The following is a 17,646-nucleotide window of genomic DNA, read 5'->3' as shown; positions in this document are numbered from 1 at the left end:
AAGTCTTAAGGTCTGTTCATATCTTCAGGTGTTTAGTCTGCTAATGGACGTTCTCCTCACCACGCTCGATGCAAAAATCATTTGCAAGCTCAAGGTGCATCTACTGAAACACATTGTCAACGACTGTAGTATCATTCTCCCTGTGTTTGTTTCCTCTCTCTGTGCAGATATTTTAATTTGTGTCTCTTTTTACTTCTTGTCGTGCTGTTTCTCTCTCAGGCAGTGGTCTAAGTCTGAGGAGAGTGGCAGTTTGTCTTTGTGTTTTCCAAAAAAAGACCTTGAAAAACAAGTAAGTGAGAAGAACAACACGTTTGCTGGCATCCTGGCGTCATTCGCTTTCACTTATTATCCGTTCCTGTTTCAGTACCGAGCCCTGGATCTGCCCATGTTCAAACACTATGTCGGCTGTGCCACGTTCATCTTCTCCTGCATCTTTTTAGTTCAGATGTTTGTCACCAAAGAGTGAGTACGAACTCTTCTGAGAAGGTACAGCGAAATAAATACTGCAATTCTCGACTTGATTTTCATGCAAATGCTGCATGTGCTTCAGCTTTCAAGTGTCAATAATTATGTCACATCCACTGCCTCCTGTGGTCAGTTAGAGCAACGGTTAATACTCAGTCTGGGTATTGGTCATTGCTGAAATCTTTTGGTGACTGAAAACATCCAAGACTTGTGACCAAGTTCACACAGCACATGAAGAGAATGATGCTGGCTCCTTTTGGCAGCCACAGACTGAGAGAGAAGAAAGGTTGGGAGCTGCCGTGTACCCCCTCATGAGCAGCTGCTCCCGAGCAAACAGCAGCAGCTCTGGTCGCAGCGGTTCTGATAATCCTCCTGGAAGGTTGAGACGTGGAAGAATCTAATGTCCCGCTCATTCTCTCAGTCCACAGATGTTGGGAATCTCATTTGCAGTGCTGGCCTGCGTCCTGCTGTTGACTCTGGTCATCTGTTTCGCAGGTCACCTCCAGGTCAGTGTGTTAATGCCTTTTTAAGTAATTCAATTCAACTTCCTCAGCAAACAAATGGCATCATAGCATCTCTGATGACACCTGGTCCACGTCAGTAGTAGCCTGGCCACACGTCACAGCTGTCACACTGTGACTGGCAAAAAACTGAAACAGTGAATTATCCAAATAAAATATTTTCAGCATAAAGAACATTAGAAAATATTCCTTGTTCATATCAGACCCCTCTTTTAAAGCCATTTAAGTTTTCACAGTTACATTTTTCAGTTCCATAAAGTGACTTGTCCTCAAGAGTTTTTGAGGAAGTTTGTCTGCACTTGTGTTGCGAGGGCCAAAATACCCCTCTGGTTTTAAAATAGGTCCGACTTGTGGGTCAACTAGTCTGTGCATCACCATTCCAAGTATGTGTCTCTTTACTTCACCTAGTTTCACATTCAGTTTCAGGGAAGGTACTGACGAGAACCTATACTCAAAAGTCTTATACAGCTTGCAGAAAGAATAACTTGGCGTTTGATTATTCCATTCATTTTAGAAGTAGTTCATATGAAAGCTATAAATTATCCCTTAATAAATTTGCTGCACTGTAGAAATATTGACCATTTAATGAAGACAAAAATGTCAGACTTTGACAAGACAAAAGTTGTGTCGCCTATACAGAGAGTAAGGTGAAAATTGAATGACTTCAAATACAACAAAAATGTTGCATGACATTAGTGAGGTCCCTTTAATATCTTGTATGGCTTGTATGGAGCTTGAAGGATGCATCCATGCGGTTCGGCAATTTATTGATGAAGTCATCGGGGAAAGCGTCTTCCATGCCTCCCGAAGTTCATCAAGTTTCTTTGGTTCAGTCGCCCATGCTCCCGCTTGCATTCTGCCCCAGACATGCTCAATGATGTTCATGTCTGGTGATGGAGCTGGCCAGTCCTGGAGCGTCTTCATTTTTGAGAACATTGTTTTTTAGAATGTGCCTTCACATCTCGCTGAGTCACGTTTCATATGTGAGTTATGACCGTGAGAATAATGTAGCTGTCTTTCGCTGAGCTCTGACTCAGTTGACCTGGTTTTCTGTCGATTTAATGTCTTAATAAAATGCCGTGTGCTGTAATGATTGTGTGTATTTCCGGGGTTCATTTTTTTGACCAGCTTCCACGTGGACGCTTCCTTCTCCAGGATGCTCAGCCCCCGCACGCTTCTCAACAAGTCACTCACATTAACACAATTAGCTTGCGAGAGAAAAGACTGCAAGCGTGTCACGTCAGCAGCGGGGTGCGATCAAAGTGCGCCGCGTCTTTCTATAGCTCACCGTCCAAACGTGCATGTGACCCCACGCACCCCGTCCCTGATCTGCAGCCTCAGAAGGATTCCAGTCCTTGACACATGCAAGTCACTTGCCGCTCATTTGTCTTTCTGTCTCCGCCTGCAGCGACTGTTCCCAGAGAAGCTGTCCAGCTGCCAGTGGCTGCCAGCGGTGTCTGAGGCGGTGGTGAAGAGGCCGTGTGTGCGCCTCCCTCTGGCCACCATCACCACTGCGGTCATCGTCGTCTTGGCGGTCTTCAACTTGGTGAGACGGAAAGCCCCTCCCTTCATAGCTGCCATTCCTGAACCGAGCTGTCCTCGGTGGTTAACCCCCTCCGATCCCCCGCAGTGCTTCGTCCAGACAAGTAACGCACATCATTCCTGTCCTGGCCTGGACGTGCGTCACCCCAATGATTCCCAGGTGCCTGTGTCAGAGGGAGACCTCTTCTACCTTCCTGTAAGTGCTTGATCTGCTAACAAGACAACAGTGTATAAATATAGCGTGTCAGTCACATCTGCCTGGATTATATGATATTAGCTTTGGCAGGGAATCAAGTGAAGGCTGGAGACTTGTTGGTGGAGGAGAGGATAATGTTGTAGCCTCAAACCAAAAGCCAAAGAAAGCAGCAACACACTGAACACATTTGCACCCCCACAAACTCTTTCACCTCTTTTACATCACCGTTTTCAGTTACTGAAACACGTTTTGAATCGGTGAGTGTGGAGGAGGCTGACCTGCCGTGGCAGTTCCTCCTGGGAAATACTGAAAGACAAAGGAGAAATGATGACTTTGTCTATCTTATTGATGTTGAATTTCAAAACTACGGCAAAGCAGCCAGCTGGCGTTCATCCTTCCATTGATGAGCGTCAACCCCAGAAACTCATTTGACAGTGAATCAAGTAGAATCTGAGTATATTTTCTTACTTCTGAGCTAGACTTCTTCATCAGGGTGGCGTCTCATGAATAGAGGTGCAAGAAAATATCGATACACTCAAGAATGGCAATACTTGCTTGCGCGATATTGTTTTAAATTTTTTACTGAAATATCGCAACACTTCACTATGTGATATTGTCTTGACTCTTTTTAAGTCTTCTATATCAATATTTATTACACAGATACTAGAATATGCTGCGACATTTGTGACATGTTTCATATTAACATTTACCTATTGTTCACAGGAGTTATTCCTGTATTGGAGTGTGAATTCTAACTGGACTGACGTCCTAACAATAAACTTGTTTTCATGCACATCAAACTGTGTGTACCGTGTGTATCGTATACTATGTGTATCGCCATACTGTACGCATCATAATGCAAGATACCTGCCAATACACAGCTCTCTTATTGAACCTGGGAATGACATGCTGTGTGTGATTGTTCATCCCATTGTTTTGTTTCGTGTAGCTTGAGGATAAACGCTATCTCCCAATACTGAACCAACATTGTCCACTTGGATGCAGCAGCAACAATAACAGCACTGCAGAATGACCTTGATATCTAAGCCTATAAAATGAGTTTGTAATGTTTCAGTTGCTTTGCAACACAACGCATCACCTGGCCAGTAGATGTTATTTTTAGCCCATCATTTTCTTTTTTAAATGAATTATTTTCATTAATAATGCTCATTTTAGCAGTATTCCTTGTGCCTCCAAATACTAAAAGAAATAATACTGCAATAAACTGCCTTAAATTTATTTGTTTTATCCATAGTTATATGACGAAGACATTTATCATTTATACTTAGAAACCTGAAATAAAACGTGTATAGAGTAAAATAAGGAGTGAAATAACATATTTTAAGTATATAATGTTGTGGTGTTATTGTAGTACATTTAAGTAACTCAAGTTTACTTTTTTCACTTCTGTTTTTCTGTTGTTAGAATTGGTGGGCCCTGATATTGGCTAAAATCCATGATGTGGCCCCTGAATGGAACTTTGTTGCCAGCCCTGTGTTGCTGACACACCCGAGACAGACAAAGTGTGTTTCTCTATTCCAGTACTCGGTGTACTGCTGCATCTTATCGCTGGTCGCCTGCGGAGTCTTTCTGCGCCTGAGCTTCGAGCTGAAGGTGCTCTTCCTCACGGTGGCCTCCATAGCGTATTACATCATCATCCTCATCTGCAACAAGGCGCTATTTGTTGCCTATGAAAGCGTCCTCTATTGCCAGATGACAAACAACAGCAGGTAAGCTGAGCACCTATCAGCAGAGGTCGCATCTGAAAAACTGCTGTGCTCCACAGTGCCAACGGTGAGCTCATCCTCGAACACATTGGCCTGGTGAAGCATCCACAAGTGATGAGCTGCATCTACATCACCTTGTTCTTGGTCACCATGCTCATCATCTCCAAACAGGTCCTCCTTCTTTGTTGGTTCTGCGTCCACTCCAGGGTACTCATCCGTGCTCCTCTCTGTGACAGAATGAGTCGTGCTTCCGCCAGGACTTCCTGCTGAAGTACAAGAACCACACCGAGCAGGACGAGATCGAGACCAGGGAGAACCTGAACCGCCTGCTGCTGGAGAACGTGCTGCCGGCTCATGTCGCTGCGCTGTTTGTGGGGGAGAATAAGAAAAATGAGGTGAGGTGTGAGACAATGAAGAGGAGAATGGAGACTGCTCTTCATAATCCTCAAGAGAAGAGAGATTCTAAGGGATGATAGCATGTAGTTCAGGCTTGTGTGGAGACTGAGTTTTTCAGCGTGAGTTCAACAACTGATCGAGGCTTTTCGTGGGCCACTCCAGTGTAAATATGTCTAGGAAACATTGGAATTTATTTGTTTTAGCAGCATGGACGAGGAAGATATTAAAGATGAACTAATGTCCAAATCCAGCTTTCCTGACTCGCTGTTATGTCTCAAACGTTGACGTCCTGCTCTCCATGGTGCAGGGGGTCCCTCATCATGATGATGCTCAGTTTTGAAGTTCCTACTGTATAAAGCTGTCCCTGGTCTGAATCTCTGCAAACGTGAGGTTACGAGTGTGAAGCGCAATGTGACGTCACAGTGGGTTTGTCTCTGCCTCTTGCGCAGCCCTGAACCCCAACCCACACATTCGTTGCTCTTCATGGAACAAAAGTCGGTGCAGGGAAGGGGATGTCACATGACTGGCAGTTGCTAACAGCAGCAAGATGCTACAACTGAACTGCAGTACAACTAGGGACATCCTGAATCGATACCACTTTTTTGCTGGCCAAGTACGAGTATTGGCATTTGGGTACTTGCAGGTACTGATACAAGTAATTAATAAAATCATAACAACCGTCTTTTTCTTCCAGAACATATTGAACCTGAACAAACATGACACCACTGCCACAGATTTGACTTTTAATATTTCCAGTGTAGCCGGGTCTATCTAAGATCCCCTCTGTTTTGAGCTGTTCTGTCTGTGTGCACTCTCCGTGGTGATGGTGAGTCCATACAGTATAATGTCCGTAGACTACATGAGGCTGAAGCTACGGAAGGACCCATGACTCTTGGACAGCAGCAACACAGTGACAGTCATGTGGTCTTGTGAGGATCACCCCACGGTGTTCTGAGGCTCACTGAGGTTTGATGTCACCGATGACTTCAGAATAAGGCACACAAAGACACCATGTGTTCACATGACAGTTTACTAGCTTCTTCACACGCAAACTCTTAAGACAGAAACATGCATCAGAGTGAGCTCAGAAGAGAGCAGGGCTGCAGAACCTCAGATGCTCATGGACACATGAATGGTACAGGAATGGACATGCGTGAGGAAGAACCGTTTAGCGTCCTGCATCAGTAGTGCCCTGAGAGTATTTTAGTCTGGAACATGTGGTTGAAGTGAGGAAGGTCAGGTCCAGATGGTGACAGTGTTGCATGGAGAATGTTGGAGATGGAGATGGCAGGTAAAAGAAGAAGAGGTTCACGGCCTCATGAAAGTGTCACGTCACTGCTTCCTTTTTTTTGTCTGGTTTGACGAAGGTTGTGTCTTGGTATTCTGACCTCACACTGGGTTTCTTGTGGTAAACAACAGCACCAGACATATCTGGATCTTTAGCCTCCTGCCAGGGTGTTGTAGACTTTCCGAGGCTTCAGCTGACTGATGTTGTGGTTTGTGCTCTGACTCTTGTGGATGTTGGAATGAGAAGGTTGTTGTTTAGCTCAGACACAATGGCGTCCACACTCATCATCTTTATTACAGTCGTGTTAGCAGACAAACAGGTCAGGCTCTGCCATGTGTACTGCTCCGATGTTTGCCTGGAGGATGAACGGTGGGGGTCAGGACTGTGACTGAGGGGGAGGATGTGCACTCACTGCAGGAGAACGTAATAATAATAATAATCTAAAATAATATGTTCTTCATTGCCCAACATTTGAAGGTTGTTTTCTTGTGCCTTTACCATGCTACAATGTTTTCCTAGTAGCATGTCACACAACACGTTTCCCTGCTCCGCCGTGATTTGGGTCTTCCAGAGGAATCCTTATTCTATTTGGTTCTTATCTGGACACGTTTTTCTGTTTTGCCTAGAGATGGCTGGCTGATGGAGGCGGGCAGCCGCATGTTGTAGAAGGTTCTCATAAACATTTACATTCTCTCTGCTGCGTAAAAGTCTCCAAACCATGACCCTTCCCCTTCCCCTGCCTCTCACTGACTGACCGTGGTGAGGTGTGCTGTGGGAGGTTTCAAGGTGAGAGGAGGGCCACTTCAGCTCCCTCTCTCTGCTGTTCTTGTGGACAGTCCAACAGACGCGGGTAGGGAGGCGTCTCTGTGGACTGTGATGTTAGCGGATGATTTAGTGATCTGGGGGAAGCGCAAGGATGAGGAGAAACTGGAGAGGAAGAAAGAAAGGTAGAAGCATGAGAGCAGCAGATGGAGGAGAGTAGAGAGTTAGGGACAGGAGACTGTCAGAGAGAGAGATCCCTGGAAACATGAGAGCAGGCGGCTGACTGGTGACTGCTGATGGGAAAGGTGGACGGACTCTTCTCATCCATGACAATTTCTGTTGGTTATTCAGAGCTGAAGGTAGAGGACAGTATTCTGAAACCGGAACCAGCGGATAGTTCTTCTAGACAGGAGAGAGAATTTTGGATCAGTTCCATCATTTTTTTGGAGATGTAATAAAACTGCCTTAATGTGATTTCCTCCACCACAGGATCTCTACTACAAATCCTATGACTGCGTGTGCGTGATGTTTGCCTCCGTGCCTGATTTCAAAGAGTTCTACACGGAGTGCGACATCAACAAGGAGGGGCTGGAGTGCCTGAGGCTCCTCAACGAGATCATCGCCGACTTTGATGAGGTCAGCGCCGACTCCTGGATGCTCGTGTCTGTGATGCCTGGGGAGTTTACAGTGACCACAGACCACAATGTTCATGGCTGCTTCATCATTTTGCTCTTTGTTCGGCCTCAGTAAAGAGCCAGTTAAAATAGCTGATGTTAGCTTGTCGTCGGGTCAAAAATCAGGGACTTTTCTGAGATAAATCTTTCAGGGCCTTCAGGGAACACTTAACTGACATTCTTCTACGCTTGGAGAGACAACATGGGTTCTGTTCTGCTCCTTCCCTCTCGGCATGAGCCCGTCTGAGACGTGTCACTCGCATATTCTTCAAATTTCATCAAGGTAGTAGTTCAGCAACCTCTCATCTTGGCTGTGTTGCTCACCAGCTGCTGTCCAAGCCCAAGTTCAGCGGCGTGGAGAAGATCAAGACCATCGGCAGCACCTACATGGCAGCTGCCGGCCTCAGCGGCACTCTGGGCCAGGAGAACAACCAGGTCTGGTAGCTGGCTGACCTGTGATCGCCTGTGATCCACGAACCCACAGGAGGTGACGTGATCTCTCATGGTTTCAGGACCTGGAGCGTCAGCAGGCTCAGATTGGCAACATGGTGGAGTTTGCCATCGCTCTGATAGGCAAGCTGGACGGCATCAACAGGCATTCCTTCAACAGCTTCAGGCTCCGAGTGGGTGAGTGGCCTGGCTCCCCGGCACCTCCGCCGAAACACTTTCATGTTTCCCTGGATACCCGCTGCATGATTGACGGTTCCCGCTCTGACAGGAGCTGTAGCTACCCACTGTTGCATTCTGGGAGGTTTGGACCATCTTTTGAAGCATTTAAACCAGTCGAATTTACTCACTGAAACGACTCACTTCATCGAGTCACAGTAAGAAGTACTACATGGTATTACCAAGCTATTCAGTCTGGTGTCCTCTAAAGCTGTCACTACTTTGTGCTGCCAGTAGTATTGATGATAGTATCAGGTGAGAATCTTGTGAATTCAAGCGCAGACTTCAGTGTTATAAGTGCTGCTGTATTTCACTCAAAGGAAGTAGTTAAACCTGGTTGAGAATCTGAGCAACGGCATGAGAGTCATTTTTGCGATTCATTCATTTGGCTCCTCAGACCAGCTGGTGGGGGTGTGCACCACCTCAGTGGGGAGCTTTTAAAGCTGGTTCACTTGATGTGTCGCTCCGCTTTAGCAAACTCTGGGATGAAGTGACTCCCAGGAACACCATCCAAGCAACAGGAATCTGGAAGGAAAACATTTACATGCCGCTCCTGATAAGAGAAGCCACGAGACGCCAACACTGAAGCCTGACACCAAAACCGGGGTTCATATCAGCCCCAACTGTAAACTGTGACTCTGTGCCAGACTTCACATCCAATCAGAAGTTCCAGGTCTAAAGTGCCTCAGACTCACTTGTCAGAGTAGAATTAAAGGGAAATTGCAAGAGGACAAAAATCAATCTGCTGGTTCATGTCCTTGACGAGGCTGCATGAATGTTGTTTTGTGAAATATTTCCAGTCTGATCGAATATTTCAAATGCCGCCTCTTCTTTCCCTGACTGTTTGGAGGACGACCGCCTGAGTCTGTCGCGTCTGTGCAGGAATCAATCACGGCCCAGTCATCGCCGGAGTCATCGGAGCCAGGAAGCCACAGTATGACATCTGGGGGAACACGGTCAACGTGGCCAGCAGGATGGAGAGCACAGGGGAGCTCGGCAAGATCCAGGTACTGACCGCCTCCAAAGCAAAACCAGTCAGTGACTGACACAGACTGTCTTCCAGGTGACCAAGGAGACGTCGGACGTCCTGAAGAACGTGGGCTACTCGTGCGAGTGTCGCGGCTTCATCAACGTGAAAGGCAAAGGAGAACTCAAGACCTTCTTCGTGTGCACGGACATGAGCAAGCAGCAGGGGATGGGTCTGAGCTGAAGTGGCCGGTCATGGCAGACGGCACTGTGACACAGCGGACCTCCTGCGACGCTGCTGACTGACACCAGTCCGGGGACAGAGTCTGGTTCTGTGCTGGACGTCACAGCCTGAAGGCATGTGGCAGTGAGTTTGTGTTGGTCAGTACAATCGCTTCTCCTTAGTGCTCACGTTTGTACATTTCCCTCTGAATTTAGATGCTTCAGTGTAAGATACTAGTGTGAGGTCGGACACAAGCAGTTTTAAAACCCAGCTCTGGTCGGATCATTTGGCTCTCTGTGCCTCTGAACGCTCTCACCTCCGCCTCCTGTTACCATGGAAACATCCACTTGTGAACCAACAGTCAGTAAACAATAAATGTTCTCAACAGGAAGTACAAGATTGATTTTTATTGGTTGAAATGTAAAAAAAAAAAAACACTAAAGATCGAGTCGGGTCACATGACAGCTAGTGGAAGGTCTGGGCAGAGTGAGGACGTGTCCATGTGGTCGGTGGTGTCCTGCACTGGGGGCAGAACAATATTGTCAACCCAGGTTTTCTAAATTGTTTGACACAACATGGTGGCTTCAAATGTTCGGCTTCGACAGTCACCTGTGGTCAGGTCCAGGAGCGGCTCTGCTGGGACTGCGATGCCCATGGCTCTCCTGATGGCGTAGACGCTGCTGACATCACATGGCGCCACTTGTCCGGTCAGTGCGGTCAGGTTCTTGGTCACCTTCTCAGCTGTTAACAAAGTCCATCCTGTCAAAATTGACTTCAAACACCGCGATCTGGAGGGCCGTGCCCTGTGATTCTCACCGAGGTCCATCTCTTTGGTGGTCGGTGCCAACAGGCAGATCATATTTGGAGGCTGCTTGGCGCTCAGACGCTCCCGCTGGACTTCCTGCAGGTCAGTCAGGAGCTTTGTGGTCTCGTCCAGTTTCTGCTGGATGTTCATGGCCCCTGTCGGACACACAGAGTCGCTCACACGTGGCTCAGCCTTCTCCTGTTACCTGCTGGCTGCCTCACAATACTCTCATTCTGTGGTTCTAGAGTGAGACACGTCACTGCCTCGTCCTCACCTCCATCATTCTCCTCTGCCGTCCGTTGCTCCTCCATTTGGTCGATATCGGACTTTTCAGGTTCCGTTGCCTGCAAGACAAGAAGGAAGCTGTGAGGAAGCTGAGCAGCTCCAGGTTTTCACTCAGATCAGCTGAAAAAAGGCCGACACTGGAGCAGCAGGATGAAAAGCCCACTGGAGCGTGGCCAACAACAGCAAACGGATGGAACAGAGGGGCCACTGTGTCCATGAGGCGGAGGGGGCCCTGAGGCCACAGCGCCCCTCTGAGGCCCCATTGAGCAGCACAACACTGGCGCCTCCATCAGGCAGGAGCTCGGAGTGCTTCAGAAGGAAATGTTGTTTCCATGTGCATGGAGTTTATTGACACAGCTGCTCCAGGAGGGATCCACATATACTCTGGGATCAATGGAAGAATTTGACATTTCAAAGTAGAACCTGTGACCTCCGCCGAACATCTCATGCTGTTGTGTGACTCATGAAACTTGAATTTGTCAGCTGATGACCAATGGTATTGGTCACCTGCGGCCAAATTTCAGAATTGTCACATGAAAACGTCTCCAAGATTCCCTCACCTCCGGGTCGTCCTTGTCCTCCTGGGCCTCTGGAGCTTGCTCTGGCTCAGAGATGGGGGACTGGAAGTTGAAACAGAATGTTGGTGAATACTTGAGCTCTTGTGTCTGCTGTGCTTTTAATGGGTCAGAACACTATGACCAACTTCCGCCACCAGTCATCAGGGTCAACTCATGAGGGTCATACTTTCAGAGGTCCATGTGGGAGCCCAGTCTTCACACTGCCCTGACATCTCTCCACTCACGACCAGATGGTAAAACTAAACCTATGACATCTTTTAACTCCTGTGTTGCAGCAGCTACTTCTATCCAATTCATTCATTCAATCATCACTTCTCTCGAGACATATATATATATACCCTGGCTCTGCCCCGGGGCTTCCTCCCAGTGCTTTTGCATGTCTCTTCATGAATGAAACAGAACTATCCAAATCAAAAGCAACACTCACTTGCTCCGCCTCTTTCAGGCTCCTCAGATGTTCCCCGTTCGTCATGGCGTCCAAAAGATTGTCGGCCATTTTGTACACGTACTCATCCGACTTGGCCAGAAACTCTGCTATGCTGTGAATGAAACACAGTCAGCTCATGGAGTCCGACCATCCCAGACAGCAAAAATATGAAGATGTAAAACATTTCCAGAGGTTTCAGAAGGCAGCCGTCACTCATGCTCGGTCTGTACCTACACCACACAGCGTTCACCTCAATGGGATTTAAGAACGCTCACACTCAGTTTCACCTGATCCAGCGGTTGCCATGGTAACTGTAGGTTTCTCTGCACTAACAAGTCTCAGACAGAAAGTGCCATTAATAGTTCAGGCATAATCAACACCTTGTGGTCCAAGCTGCAGAACCACTCTCCACTTCAAGCCTGACAGGAGCATGAACACTGACCGGGATGTTTATCCACACAGGAAGTGTGTGCGATCATCAGACGACGACAAACCCCTGAGTCAGTGAGAAGGAAGGAGGGCTTCTTCAGGAAACCAACGGTGTGATCACAAGTGAGCTATTGTTCAAGAGTACGTTCAGTGTGGAGTGAAGAGCATCAGGGTCTCCAGAAATGTGATCCAGCTGTGTGAACATCTGGAGGATGACCGCCGAGGAATTCCTGCACGTGAAGAGCTCCAGCTGGTACATACCTGTCTGAGCCCTGCAGACTGGACTCCTCTCCGTAGAGGGAGTAGATGAGGTCCGAGTCATCCTTGCTGATGTTGGAGAAGCTGGAGTCATACGTTGGAGCGAAGGAGGTGAAGGGCCCGTAGTTCATGTAGGCCACTGAGGAGACATAGCATCATCACCATGATGATGCTGCTCCACGTCATCCTCTCTCACAAAGAGGCGTCGTCGCGTACCTGGGGTGACGCGGTTGCGTTTGTCCTCTCTGAAGCCCTGAAGAGCGTTGATGCCGTTCTGCAGCCGGTTATTCATCATCCCCAGCTTCACTGGACAGTAGCCCACATCTGGAACACAAGACACTTTCAAACCCCAGTGAAGGAGCGCTACAGGGTCACAAGTTCACACACTGCCTTTCACCGGCTCAAGTGATGATCTAATCCTGACCGAGTTCGGCTCTGTTTAGCTAGACGTGCCAGCGAAATAAAGATTACCGGACTGGTAATGAACACCTCCTCTCTCTGATGGCAAATAAATCCAGTCCACTGATCTGCCCAGTGCTTCTGTTTTATGTCCTCTAATCTTCCCTAACAGGACAGGCAGACACCAAATACCACCCTCAACTGACTCAGACTCTAGTTCGTGTACTCTTCCAAACTGCATTCAGTTCACTTTGTCTGGCGTTTACTGTGATTAAATCCAACGTTTCACTGCCATATCTAGTTGGTCAGTGCAACATGGTCAAGCCACAGTCCCTCAAGTTGACAGTAGCCTGTTTATGTTGAACTAAACCACAAACAGACAGCATCATGTGACAGTGTGGGGTCTGGACTTTCAGTGTCTAATGCTCTGTGTCTCTAGATTTGGACGTGTTTTACAGCTTACCTAAATATATACTAGATTTAAATTGAACTGCAATTTAAACAATAATGTACTTCCTAAAAATGACTACACATCACGGCAGCAAAATAGTTCTGATCTGTAACCTAAAACTGGAAGCATAATAAGTGAAAGGGAGACTAAATTAAAATGGCCGCCCACATGTGGCAGCACAAACATTTCCTTCAGGAATAAATTTCAGGTTTCAACTGATTTGGAATTTAAAAATAAAAGTGGAAAAGAGCAAAAAAACAAAACAAAAGGGTTGTTTGCTGGTAAAAAAAAAAAGAATCCCATGTGCGCCCCAGCACAACTGAGGCCAGGGAACAGGTGAGTGTCAGTGGGGTTTACCTCCAGACGTGGGGTCTGCAGGGTTGAGAACAGCCAAGGTGGTGGAGCCGTCAGACTTCTGCCTCATGAACTCCAACTGAACATGAGAATTGGGAGAAAATGGATCATGAAACGCTTCTGAAAGATGGAAGCTGATTTCTCCTCCATGCTCTCTGAGAGGCAAATGACCAGAACTTGAAATTTCCTTCCTCCAACAGAGGAAGTGAGGTGTCTGTTTTAGGTTCATCCATCTTCAACATCCTCCATGCACAGTCACAACTGTCGTGTTGGTTCATCCTCTTCTGCTGCCCTGACAAACACTCACGTCACAATGCAAGACTCTGTTGGAGAGCTTTCCTCCAGACTCCTCGATGACCTTGCGGATTTCCTCCAGCTCTCTCTCTGCCTTTGCTGCCTCGTCCTTGGAGTCTTTGTCCTGTCTGCATGGGACGCAAACAGAAAGCAGCGGATGTGACCTTGTGACCGTCAATAAGAATATTTTTACTTCAGAGCGGAAATTGAAATTGCACAAGTCAGTTGAGGAGGATGTCTTTATAATGGCTTTAAGAGGGGTCAGCAAATGCTTGAATACTGAGGGAGTGAAGGAGCATCAGCAGAGGATCTGTGGCAACAGGTGATGGTAGTTGTTGGGTCGTGTCTAACAGCAACAGCAGGGATGAAGGAAAGACTACAGTCTGACTTGGGCAAGACAAGACTGAGCATGTCGGAGGGCATTCCACACATTCTCTGCTCCTGGCTCATTTGGATTCAAAGACACAATACTCAAACACATCAGGTCAGAGCCATTTGGGTGAGCAGCTGTGATGGATGTAGCAAATAATAAAAGTCAATGCGAGTGTGGTGACGAGGACCTGGGTGTGCCGGGTGGCTGCGAGCCCTCGCTGCTGTCTGCGGTCACCATTCTCTCTCTTTTCAGGCTATGACTGGAGCCTCCTAGTCCCTGAGGCTGCTTGGCAGTGGGGTCGAGGCCCGACATGAACTGGATACTCTGCTTCAGGCTCTGCATTCTCTCCTGCCGGACAAGCATCAAGACACCTTGGTTTTTGACAAGTTGAAATTCAATGAGGAAAACAGAGGTCTGCTGCCCTCTTTTGTTGAGATTAAGTAAACGCACGGATATTTATAAAAATAAAGAAGGATAGCCAATGTCCAAAACTGAACAAGTACAAACCAACATAACGAAAGAAGCATGCAACATATTTGTCACCGCATTTGTTTATCAGCAAGTGTGCTTTTACCTGACTCAAAATCTTCATCCCAGAGTGCAAGAGATTACGGGCTGCTTTGTGGTAAATCGTCTCTGGTTTGTTGTAGGTCATTGCGTTTTCACACATGAGCTTGAAATCCGCCTGTGAGAACACAAAACGCACAGGTGACACAGAATAACTTCATGAACAAGGTTTTCCATGATGAGGAACTAGACATGGAAAAACATCACAAGGACACCAAACTATAGTTCCAGCGTCAACAAATAGATTGCATCAGTAGGTCGCTCATGGCAACACAATATAATGCATTTCTATGGCATAACTACAGACAACTCCAGAGAGGCCTACAAAACAAGAGACCTTGTTTGGCCCTGTTTACAGGAAGCAGGTTTGACAGACCCAGTGTCAAAACCGGAACTGTGGCAGGTCCAACTCTCTGCAAACTCAGTTGCAAGTTCCAGAACAGACAAGAAGGGGAAATTCAATTGACCACAGAGCTTGTGCTTGAAGCACGAGAAAGCATGCAGATCTAAAAGTTGCCCACTCCTTCATTCAGCAGTTGCTGTACTCGACTGATCTTTGCTTTGTTCAATCCATTGTTCATAAAACTGTCAATACTAAATTTCATTAATCATGGTTCCTCACATTTAATGGATTAAGATAGCACTGATCACTGAAATGTTGAGTTTGAAATTGATACACTACTGAGGGGGCTAATTTCATTTTGGAGATTGCAGAACCTGATCATGCCGAAGCAAATCTTTAACTCATTTATTCGAGCGCTGATAAATAAAACAGACAGTTGTTGTGAAACAGTGGAAAAGTGGCATCTGCCATGTTACGACAAGGTCCAATCTCCTCGCTTGGGCTCATATCCACGAGTGATTTATCCCAAGATAATTTTATCATGAGGCGCTGAAAACAGCTTTTACCTTAAGCTCGTCCAAAGAGCGATACATCTCTTTCTTCACTTTGTCCTTCATGGCACTGAAGTCCATTGGGCGCTTGATAACTAAGGAGTAACCTGGAGCAATCAGGTCTGTCACTGGAAACGTGAAGAATGCACTTGGGTCTTTCCTACACAGAACAGACCTAAATTACCATTCAATAAAATATACAGTCATGATAAGCATTTAAAACCATCTCAGCACCTCTGCAGTTGCCTGATGAGTTGATTTAAAGCCTCTTGTAAAGGGGTCTGCTCCTTCTCTGCTGAGATAAGAAACATAGGGACGATGAAAGACAGTCAAATGACCAAATGTATTTAAAATAACATTCAAACATGAATATGTGTACATGGAGGAAACAGAACTTGCTTGGGTTGTTTCTTTCAGGATTTTCCGTTAACATGCAGAAAACCACATAATCATATCCGATGGAGTTTTAGGCTTGTTTTGCTGTTTCCACTTAGTTTTAATACATTTGAGCACATTAGATTTCTTTTTCAAAAAGAGATCACTATACTGAAGGCATGGCTGCTCTCATTTAAGCCGCGGTGGTGCGCCACGATCATTTCCATGTAGTGGAAATCCTGACACAACGCTGCTTTGTTATTACTAACTTTGGATTTCTATTAACTACATTTATTTGGATGGCCACTAAAACTGTGTAACAGTCGAGGGGGACCTACAGGTATATTATTATTATTATCACACTTCATATTCTCACCAGAGATTGCACCATGAGGAGATAAGTTATACCTCACTCCTTTACATCCCCTTGGTAACATGTGAACAATCAGCAGTCAACACCAAATTTACCTGGAGAAGTTCAACATTCACTTAAGTAATATTCTTTCGCATCAGGTTTTTCTCCGACATAGGCATAATTTTCAGCCAGCTGACACCAAAAGGAGGAGCAGTGGGATTAATGAAAGTATTCTCTCCTATATTAACAATGTGCGTAACACCTGTCTTGCTTTCCAAGCTTCACCGTGGACATATTTTCATGGGTGGCAAACAAGGCATGAGCGTGATGCTGACGAATTCAAGACAGATACCTTCCAGTTTATCCAGTTCTGAACGGATTGGAGTTCTGCACTGCTCTCTGTCTTCATCCTCGGTGTCTTGAGTCTTCCTTTTCTTAGTCATCTTCAGTGAGAACACCAAAGACAATGAAACTGACAGCACACACCAGTGCATCGCATTGATCCATCACAAAGCACCATCATCACCTTCTTCTTTCCCTTGTCGCTGTCAGGAGAGCCTAAGCTCTTGTCTTTGTCCTTCTTCTTTTTCTTCTTCTTGTCCTTCGGTTTATCATAATCCTGAGACTGTTCGTCGTAGAAAGTGTCCCGACTCGAGCTTCCCGTCGTCACTTCGTTCCCAGACACTTTTAACACCAACTTCAGCGGCCGTTCGCCGAAGTCTGAGGACGTCGAAATACATCGTTATGAAGCTTATTCCGCCAACATCGAGCTTACACGTCACAGAACCGCCGCTAGAATACTCCCTTCAGGCAGTATAATTCTGTTGGTATCAGAATACTGAGAACAAGGCTCGCGCAAGCATTTTGAAAAAGCGGCTAGCAGAGATGCTAAGCTAAACGCTCCATCCACGAAATACAAGCAACACAGACATGCTGTTCGTCAGCAACACGCGTTATGTTTAAAAACGTCCTCTTAGACTATGGCACGAAATATCAAAACAATTACCTTCAGGCTCCTGTTTATCGGACTTGTGCTTTTTGTGCTTCTTCCCCATTGTTTGTATTTTGAATCGGCGACCGGCTCAGCGGCGATTGACGTGCACTGAGGAGTTGCTGCAAACACTGCCCCCTCAGGACAGGCGGTGCATTGCATGGTAACTCGTTTATTAGACACCAGCAGGAGGCGTGATTGTACTCGTCAAAACCAATATAATGGATAAATACACGCGTTGATATGCATCCTGCACCGTTCTACATTTCATGCGATGTAATTATTACATGAGGTAATTACTGTGATGTATTTATAATTTGTTGGAACAACAACACGAATTACCATCAGGAATAGGATATTGTTACCACTTAAGAATAACAATTGT

The 17,646-nt window shown here is 46.3% G+C and overlaps 2 protein-coding genes across 9 annotated transcripts in view; one reads left to right on the top strand and one right to left on the bottom strand.

Annotated features, from left to right (window-relative positions):
- adcy7 (adenylate cyclase 7) overlaps positions 1 to 9,826 on the top strand; it is a 55,830-nt gene extending 46,004 nt beyond the window's left edge. For all 7 annotated transcript variants that reach the window (XM_053864868.1, XM_053864866.1, XM_053864864.1 and 4 more), the window contains 13 exons: positions 220 to 289; positions 365 to 462; positions 887 to 971; positions 2,395 to 2,532; positions 2,617 to 2,724; positions 4,267 to 4,454; positions 4,511 to 4,622; positions 4,688 to 4,846; positions 7,387 to 7,533; positions 7,899 to 8,006; positions 8,084 to 8,198; positions 9,120 to 9,244; positions 9,301 to 9,826. In XM_053864868.1, coding sequence (XP_053720843.1) covers positions 220 to 289; positions 365 to 462; positions 887 to 971; positions 2,395 to 2,532; positions 2,617 to 2,724; positions 4,267 to 4,454; positions 4,511 to 4,622; positions 4,688 to 4,846; positions 7,387 to 7,533; positions 7,899 to 8,006; positions 8,084 to 8,198; positions 9,120 to 9,244; positions 9,301 to 9,447 — 1,600 coding nt within the window. In that variant the 3' untranslated portion in view covers positions 9,448 to 9,826. The remainder of the gene's footprint in view (positions 1 to 219; positions 290 to 364; positions 463 to 886; positions 972 to 2,394; positions 2,533 to 2,616; positions 2,725 to 4,266; positions 4,455 to 4,510; positions 4,623 to 4,687; positions 4,847 to 7,386; positions 7,534 to 7,898; positions 8,007 to 8,083; positions 8,199 to 9,119; positions 9,245 to 9,300) is intronic.
- brd7 (bromodomain containing 7) lies at positions 9,819 to 17,400 on the bottom strand. Of its 2 annotated transcripts, none has more exons than XM_053864871.1 (17): positions 17,277 to 17,400; positions 16,797 to 16,990; positions 16,623 to 16,713; positions 15,775 to 15,835; positions 15,556 to 15,700; positions 14,654 to 14,764; positions 14,267 to 14,427; positions 13,720 to 13,834; positions 13,416 to 13,491; positions 12,425 to 12,532; positions 12,212 to 12,347; positions 11,522 to 11,633; positions 11,077 to 11,136; positions 10,506 to 10,575; positions 10,243 to 10,386; positions 10,036 to 10,167; positions 9,819 to 9,948 (listed from the first exon to the last, which is right to left on the bottom strand). In XM_053864871.1, the coding sequence occupies exons 1-17, from the start codon at positions 17,323 to 17,325 to the stop codon at positions 9,881 to 9,883; spliced, it is 1,833 nt and encodes a 610-aa protein (XP_053720846.1). In that variant the 5' UTR covers positions 17,326 to 17,400; the 3' UTR covers positions 9,819 to 9,880. The 2 variants fall into 2 exon arrangements, with proteins under 2 accessions (XP_053720846.1, XP_053720847.1); XM_053864872.1 differs by having other exon boundaries at positions 15,775 to 15,832.
- Positions 17,401 to 17,646: the final 246 nt, after the last annotated feature.

This window comes from Synchiropus splendidus, chromosome 5 (assembly GCF_027744825.2).
Source record: "Synchiropus splendidus isolate RoL2022-P1 chromosome 5, RoL_Sspl_1.0, whole genome shotgun sequence".
In the NCBI taxonomy this organism is placed as follows: Eukaryota; Metazoa; Chordata; class Actinopteri; order Syngnathiformes; family Callionymidae; genus Synchiropus; species Synchiropus splendidus.
The sequence above is the reverse complement of the archived record's forward strand: the minus strand, read 5'-3'. Positions and strand labels throughout refer to the sequence as shown.